The sequence below is a fragment of the Vicia villosa genome, linkage group LG1, assembly GCF_029867415.1.
Source record: "Vicia villosa cultivar HV-30 ecotype Madison, WI linkage group LG1, Vvil1.0, whole genome shotgun sequence".
Lineage (NCBI taxonomy): Eukaryota > Viridiplantae > Streptophyta > Magnoliopsida > Fabales > Fabaceae > Vicia > Vicia villosa.
In genome coordinates, this window is record NC_081180.1 from 150,481,335 (window position 1) to 150,489,961 (window position 8,627).

The window sequence follows — 8,627 nt, forward strand, 5'->3', positions numbered from 1 at the left end:
ATTTTCCATATGAAAGAGTTCAAACTCTTGAGTTAACGTGTTGATTCTAGCTAATTTGACATCATTCGTGCCCTCATGTGCAACTTGCAATGTGTCCCACATAACTTTAGCAGATTTACAATGGGAAACACGGTAGTATTCATCAACTCCTAGAGCTGAGATCATAATACTTCTCGCTTTCCAATCGTATCCATATTTCTTTTCATCTTCAGCATCCCAAGTAGTTTATGGTTTAGGAATGACAGCACCATCTGCATTTGTAATGGTAATTTGAAAAGGACCATTGACAATGGTTGTCCAAATGTTCCTATCAATTGCATTGATATGAACGCACATACAATCCTTCCAATAGCCATAGTTTTCACCGTTGAAAACTGGAGCTCTATTGTGAGCCCCTTTAGGTCTGGAAGCCATTTGTCCGATAAGTGTTTCTCGAAGCAAGGAATAAACTAGAGCTCTTGATGCCACTTGTTAGACGCTAGGCTTACGTATCTAGAGGGGAGGGGTGAATAGATACTTCAGAATTAATTCGGATTTCCTTAAAAGATTATGGCGAAAGCGTTTACAGATCGACTCGTGTCTATTCTGAACCGCTACGGGAAGGATCAGATATGAATTTAAACCACAAACTGATTACGATGTAATGATGAAAACAACTAGATAATCAACATATCAAACACTTGGTGATAATGTCCAAATTGAGTTATGTATCAATGTGTGGTTACTTGTGATGATTATGCAGAATCTTATCACACAAGTTTAACACTTGATATGTTAATCAATTTGCAATTATGACCAGAAATAAGCGAAATGTAACAAAAAGATAAAAGCAATAAGAACACGATATTTGTTCAGGCAGTTCGTCGATCGTCCTCGCTACGACTACATCTGCCCCCAATTCCAAACGGGAATTGGGATGTCTTTCATTATGATTGAAAAGAGTTTATACAAAGAAGATAACAAAGCAATGACGATAAACCGAATATGTTGATTCTTTGTATCTTCTTTCCTTGATCTTTAGCCAGATCAAGTATCCTCCAAGAGCTTATCGTTGATTCCCTTTCTGCAGTGTTGTGAATTGCTCAAACCTTTGTTCTTCAATCTTCACACTCAGCTGAATCCTTGATGAAGCATCTTTACAAAAACCCCCAAAATTCGCCAATCTTGGAGGATAAAATCCGCAGATTTTATTCACCAAAAATACCACAAATCTTCACCCACTGGGAACCTTCAATTCCTTTCCATGGACGTTATCGATCTTGATCACAAACCCTCACCACAAGAATTGTTGTGTGTAATTGTGTTGGAGTTGAGAAGAAGAAAGAAGATGAGAAGCCTTTGTTATCTTTCAGTTGTTGGTGTTGGAATTGAATAATTAACAGAAAAAGATATATAAAGGTGCTAGGACAACTAACACAGAGCAAGCACATAATTTGACAAGTTTAGAGGAGATAGGTCGATCTACTTCATTGATTGGGTCGACCTAAATGGAGCAGATTCAGCAAAAACATATTTGTTACCAGTTGGGGCTCTGGGTCGACCTAAAATCAGTTGGATTTGGTTCTTGTGGTTTTTCTTCAGTTTAGGTCGACCTAGGCACTTGGTTGAGTCGACCTAAATGGGACAGAGGTGAGTCTTCTTTACTTACTTCAGTTTGAGTCGACCTAAGGGCTGAGTGGGTCGACCTATCTGAGACAATTCCTTATGCTGTGTGAATGAAGCCTTCTGGGTCGACCTGGGCTTGTGGTGAGTCGACCTAAAATGCCTTAGATAGCCAAAATCCTACTTTTCCTTATGTCATTCACTTGTGGCTTGATATTTGTTCACTCATGATGTTTGCCATGAATCGAAAACTTCTTGATGAGTGTAGGCTTGTAACAATTGCCGCTGAAAGTATTGTGAAAGACATCCAGCATCACCGTACATCTTGCTTCTTTATCTTCTTTCATTGAGATAATTTTTTATATCCAAACGTGTATATCCAAGATTAGAACTATGTCCCGCCTGTGTGCACATAAGTTGAAATGTCGACTTCTGTCGTAATCCGTAGTTATCAGCAAAATCAATTTCATATGCTTGGACCTCAGTTATCTTTCTATGTGATGCTAGCATGTGTGTGGTCTCTGGTTGTTGCAAAGAGTGATTATGACCCTCTATGAATTCATGAATAACAAATTTTTCATTCTTCAATACAGTAGAAATCCTTGCTTTGCAATCAGTTCTTGTTTCAGCTCTATGGTTACTAACAAACACATCTCTCTTGTCTGCTTGTCGTAGTCCTTCCTTGCAACAAACAAATCGGCATGATGATATAGAACCTGTTTTTTTATTCTTGTTCACGTAACGTTTTCTAACGCCAAAGCCAATGTGTGCACCGTATGCGAGCCAAAATTGAAAAGGTGCCTCTGATGAATCAAATTCCATACCAATCATCAGCTTCCAATCAATATTTGTAGATGTCATTTTTTTATCATACTTCCAAGCAAAAGAACTTGGAATTTTGAATTACATACACATAATTAGAAATTAAATACAATGAACTTTGTTTTGTCTAATTGATAATAGGAGATAAACCACAACAACAACCCAAACAACTTTGATGAACAAAAATTGAAAACAGAGTCAAAGAGTAAACAACTTAAAATGATTGTTTCTTGTTTAACAACTTTCATCAAAGCCAAGAGTAAGAGCCAAGAGAAAACAACTTAAAAACATTGAAGAAGTTTATTATTTGCCATTAAAATAGATTAAATGAACATGTGTTAAGTTATTTTTTCAATCAACATATAAGAAATGTTAGAAATTAAATTTTTTTCATACAAAATAGAGACATATGTTGAGAGGAAGAGGAAATACTGTATCGGTGGTCGGCGGAAGTTACGGTGGTCGACGGAAAGTGAAGTGTATTATTGAAGGAGAAAAGAAAATTTGATCAATGTTAAGAGTTTTTTTTTATATTATATTTTTAATTTATTTGTTAACTAAGCCAAAGCTAGCTGGAAGCATTTGAGTGGTTAGAAGTATTATGTGGTTGAAAATTAATCAAAGTTACTCTGACGTTCCCGCCAGAACGTTAGAGAATCCGCATCTCACTTAGGGTTGGACAAATATATACCATCAGACCAAATTTGTCTGACAGGTTCGGTCTAGTCATGGACACTAGCCCTTCGTGTTTGGTTGGACTTATTCGGAAAACCGAAACCGACTTCTCTTACTTTGTTCCTCACTTTCTCCCTTCTCCATCTTTCAATCCTTTTCTCCCCTCTCCCTCTTTCAATCCTTTCCTGAATTGATTAATTTTTCCTATATTTTATTTTCAGATTTTGATTCAAGGCCTAATCATAGAAGAGATTAAGAGGGTTAAAAATAAAAAGTAACTATTTTGGTTTTGTTAAAACTATTGTTATGCATATTTGTGTTTTGGTGTATGACATATCTGATAAATTTATTGTGGGTTTTGTGTTTTTGTTTATGACAGATCTGAGAAATTTGTTGTGGGTTTTTGGTTTGGTTTATGACAGAGGTAAGAAATTTGGTATATATTTTGTGGTTTGGTTTATGACAAAATGGAGAAATTTGTTGATGAATCTTCTGGTTTTCAAACTGATGTGAAAATTGCGGAATGTTTTGTTTGAGTTCTTTTAAACTTAAATATTTACTTTATAATGTATATCATATTTAAAAGTGGAAATAGAATGGACTCATTTTATTGACTTAATCAGTATTAAATAATGTATGTGAAAATGTTATTAAAAGTTGAACCATTTATTAGCTTAATCAGTATTAAAAAAATTAAATTATATAAATGGTATTAAAAGTTAAACCGCCCATTTATTAGCTTAATCAGTATAAAAAAAATTAAATTATGTATATGGTATTAAAAGTTGAACCGGCCCATTTATTGACTTAAAAAATATATAATTTCAATTTCATTTTGGAAATGAGCTTCAAATTTAAACAAGTCCAAAAATCAATTCAATAAAAAAAAAACAGCTCTTTTAACTGAATCTAGTTGTGTGCGTGTGTGTGATCTAGCGGTGAAACGTTTGGGCTTAAATTCGAATTGACCCGAACGGATGCCCATCCCTAGTAAGACTATGCTGGCTTTATGTAGGGAGATTTGGTTTTTTAATAAAGCGTATAGTGGTAGATATATGCATGAAAAAAAAAGGTATATAACAGATAATGTATTTGAAAAATTTTTGTAAAGAATAAATTGGGTTCCTACTCTTTTATTTATATATTATTAATTCAAAAGTCATGATTAATCAAATAAATTATTAACTTAATTTTTTTTAATATTGTATTAGCTTGTGTGAAGGAAGCTATTTTAAAAAATATTTACAGGCTTTTCACCACAAACATTAAACTTTTACAGGCTTTTTATTAAAAAAAAATATTTTTAAACTTTAAAAAAAGTTGGACACTGCACAAAAATTTGTACATGAAAATTAGGGATGGAATAATAAAGAAGTTTCAATTGATTTAAAGAATGGTAAATAAGATAAAAAAATGTATTGTACATGAAAATAAGATATTGTAAAGATAATATCTAGATTTTTATTCTTTCCTCGTTGCATACAAAGGTATTGTATAGCAATTTATAAAATTGAGAATTGAGAAAATATGGTTAGAAAACAGATAATGAATTCTTCTTTGTATTAAAGATTTTTGTGTGAATGAATTGTGTTGTTCATGCACATTGTGTTTGTCTTGGATACTAGCTTTTAGGGAATGGTTGTATTGTGTGAATCACAATTTTATTGTTGCTTTATTACTTTTGCATTGATATTAACTTCCTATTCTAATTAGTGGTTGAATATGAATGTCGAGGATTTGTGTGGTTATAGGAAAGTGTGAGTAATGAGGATTAGCATCATAGAATTTTAATGTTGGGTACATGCTTTCTCAGGTTGGAATTTAATCCTTAGGAATGGTCGCAGTAGGTTTAAGGTATTGTTTCTTTATTCGGTTTTATTATTAGAAATATTTATTTTATTTGCAGATTTTCATGCAAAAATATATCCGCAAGTATATGTGCAAATATATTAACTGCTAATTTAACTAATAAAACATAATTTTTCGCCGAAACAAAATTGGCAGAAATTTTTGTAGAAAAACCATATTATCCAAGTGTTTCCACGAATTTTACTACCCGCAAAAATATTTCAATGTCATGCATATGGTTTCTTACCAATTGTTGTATGTGCTTTTTACCAACCAATTAATAAAACAGAAACCAACAACATCACCTTTGCATTGATCTATGTCTCAAAAAGTATTCTTGGATAACATATATATATTAATTAAATATTGAGCATCCATACTCAAATATAATTAATTAAAATGATTACAATTGTTGTTTCCTTTTGAAATCTAGCATGTTGAAGAAAAATGTTAGCTACCACAGATTTACAATATATCTACTAATATTTGTGTGTAATCTTCCAACACATATAATATTAAAAATACACAAGATGTCTCTGTTAAAATCTTATTGCACACACTCGCAGTAGTCATGTCTCATAATCAAGATGTCTTTTGTCTGACATTATATATTTAGATTTTGTCGGAAATAATTAGTTCTCACTACTTTATGTAGAAAATAGACTTGTTAATATTTTCTCAACTTCAAATCTTTGTTGTCGCATATTCAAATAAAATTGATTTACACATATGTCATCAGCAGAGGATGACTGTTCGGTGATGACATCGGTAAAAATCTTTCAGTGTAAGGAAGATTGTTTTTCAACTATTGATTTGGAGGAATTTCATGAACAGATTCATAATATTATAATTACTCTCTTTAAAATATGTTCAGAATCTCGAAAAAGTTTGTACGAATCAACACTTCGACGTGAAGATGTGGCGTAGAAGTGTCGATTACTCGAGTTCAACGCATGCATCATATGCTTCGCATTTGTAAAACTTAGCACCCAAAAACATTTTTACAAATGCTCTGACTTCCCTATTGTTAAAGGGGTATGTGAGCACAAGATGCAATGTCTTGCCGAGCACACTTTTAAAATTTCTTTTCTCATCATCCCGTTCTATTTAAACAAAACACATAAACAATAACGAATATATATTTTCAAAGAGGTTCCTACTGAGTACCGAGATGTGAGGGGTACTAATACCTTCCCCTTGCATAACCAACTCCCGAACCTAGGATCTCTATTTATTTTATTAGTTTTTATTTTAAAAATTTCTTTGGGTTTTATTTCGCTTTTTTCTCATTTCTTTTGGAAACAATAAAGTGTGGTGGCGACTTTCACTAAAATACTAGTTGCGTCAATCCAATGGCATTGGTCTCAATTTTTCACCGCTACATGTTCCTTTTGAGAAGTGGATTGGAGATAAGAAAAGTGTGATTCATCTTAGGGTATTTAGTTCTGTATGTTATAAACATGTTCAAGATGCTAAGAGAAAGAAGCTGGATGATAGAAGTAAAGTAATGTTACGGGTAGGGTACCAAAATATAGAAGCTTATAAACTTTATTGTTGAATCTTAAGAAGGTGGAATTCCACGGAGATGTCATAGTGAAAAAGTCCAAAATTTGGGATTGGAATACGTCTAATTCTGCCTCTGGTGTATGAGGTTCTTCTGAAGGAAATTTAGAAGTTGTTTATGAAGATGAGTTAGAATTAGAAGATGATTCTAATTCTGTAGCTGAAATCGAGTCTGACTCTGAAGGAGAATCCGAGTCTAAAGACGATTCAAAAGGAGACTCTAGAAGTGATCCAGACTCTGAAGGTGATCCAAAATCTGAAGGTTGTCCAGACTCTGGTGTTTAAGACTCTAGGAGTCAAACTTCTAAAGGTGGTAGTTCTGAAGATGGTGTTTTTGAAGGAGGTCCAGAAGCTGACACTGTTCCACGTTCTGAAGAAGAGTCAAAACAAGTTCAGAGACCATAGAGAATGAGACAAATACACAAAAGGTTTGCAGAGTTAGACATGTTACGCGATACTGAGATAGACTCTGAAGGCGAAGTCATTCAGTGTGCCATGTTAGTAGACTCTGAACCTATGTAAAAGAAGCATAAGAAAGTATGGCTGAAGGCCATGAAAGAAAAACTTGAGGCTTTAGAAAGAAGCAAGACTTGGGAGTTGACTGAGCTTCAATATGAGAAGAAAGTCATCATCATCAGATGGGTTTTCAAGGTGAAGCTAAAGCCAGATGGATCAATCGGCAAACACAAAACAAGGTTGGTATCCAGAGGTTTTCTTCAAAAACCTGAGCTCGATTACTTTGAGGTATTTGCACATGTAGCTAGACATGAAACAATCATGTTAGTGATTGATATAGCTACTAATAAAAATTGTTCTATAATACATCTCGATGTTAAATATGCATTTTTGAACGGTCACTACGCCAAATTTGGCTTTTAGCAGCACAGCTACGAAAGCGCTTTTAGGCAAAAGCGCTGCTATAGGTTTCGCTAAAAACAAAACTAAATAACAAGGGAAAAAAAGCGCAGGAATAAGGGTAGGATACAAAAGCGCTTTATAAAAGCGCTGCTATAGGTAAGATATGAAAGCGCTTTTAAAAGCCCTGTATAGGGGTAGGATAAGAAAGCGTTTTTATTCTAAAAAGCGCTGGTATAGGTCTGGTTAGAAAAACGCTTTTGAAGCTTATTTAAAATTAAAATTTTTATAACAAAAGTAACAAAAACACACGTTTTGCCTCTCATTCTTCACTGTTCTTCTCTTCTCCCTTGCGCCGTCTCTGTTGTTCTTTCCCTCGCCGTCACCGTTCTTCTCCTCGTCGTCACTCCTCTCCGTTAACAACCATCTCCTCGCCGTCACTCCTCGTCGTCACTGTCACTGTTCTCCTCGCGTCACGGTTCTCCTGGCCGTCGTTCTTCCTCTTTCCTTCGTCGTGTCTCCGGCCAGGTATCACTTCTTCTCTTCCATTTCTTTGTTCTATTTTAGGGTTTATGTTAACATTATGCAGCGAGCATTTCCACTTTTAATCTCACACAACTTAGGAAGTAACACATTAAGGTTTATTCTTGTAACACTGTAGAGAACATAACTTTGCTATGAAACGAGATTCCAGAAGTTGTTCACCTGATCTTTTCACATGTTTCTCTAGGACACACCTTTTGTTGATAGATGAAACAGCAAATGAACATGTTTTCTTGCTTAGATTCTCACATTCTATTGATCTTGCATTGATGTCACACTGCAATATTAGTTCATGGTATACAGTTGATTACACAAACAGTTGAATATTGTTCTTGCTACCCTTCGACAAAAATTTTATTTTGTTAATTAGAAAATGGAATAAAATATAATCAATAGGTGGGTACAATATAATCAATTATGTTGCAACTTTCAATTCTGTTTTTATGTTACTGATTCATGCTTGAATATCTATATATGTTTGGTTAGAAATTGGAATAAAAATTATAGTGTTGGGGCTGTTTTTGGTTAGGAATTGGAATGAAAATTATAGGTTTTGGGGTTGTTTCTGGTGTAGAAAACGCAGAAAAATTAAGTTACCGTAAGATTTCCACGAGTGATTGCTAGCGATGGTCTTTAAACTTATCATGTTTGTTATACATGTTTGGGAGTTTATCACGTGTATGATCTATATATGATCTGATATTTTGAGGAGCTTATTA

At 34.0% G+C, this 8,627-nt stretch overlaps 1 protein-coding gene across 1 annotated transcript; it reads right to left on the reverse strand.

Moving 5' to 3' along the window:
* Positions 1 to 1,935: 1,935 nt before the first annotated feature.
* On the reverse strand, positions 1,936 to 2,463 carry LOC131657343 (protein FAR1-RELATED SEQUENCE 5-like). The gene has a single exon (XM_058926753.1). The coding sequence runs from the start codon at positions 2,461 to 2,463 to the stop codon at positions 1,936 to 1,938; it is 528 nt and encodes a 175-aa protein (XP_058782736.1).
* Positions 2,464 to 8,627: the final 6,164 nt, after the last annotated feature.

Bases quoted from the DNA above. Each gene is read 5' to 3' on its own strand.
- LOC131657343 (XM_058926753.1), bottom strand. From the start codon at position 2,463: ATGACATCTACAAATATTGATTGGAAGCTGATGATTGGTATGGAATTT.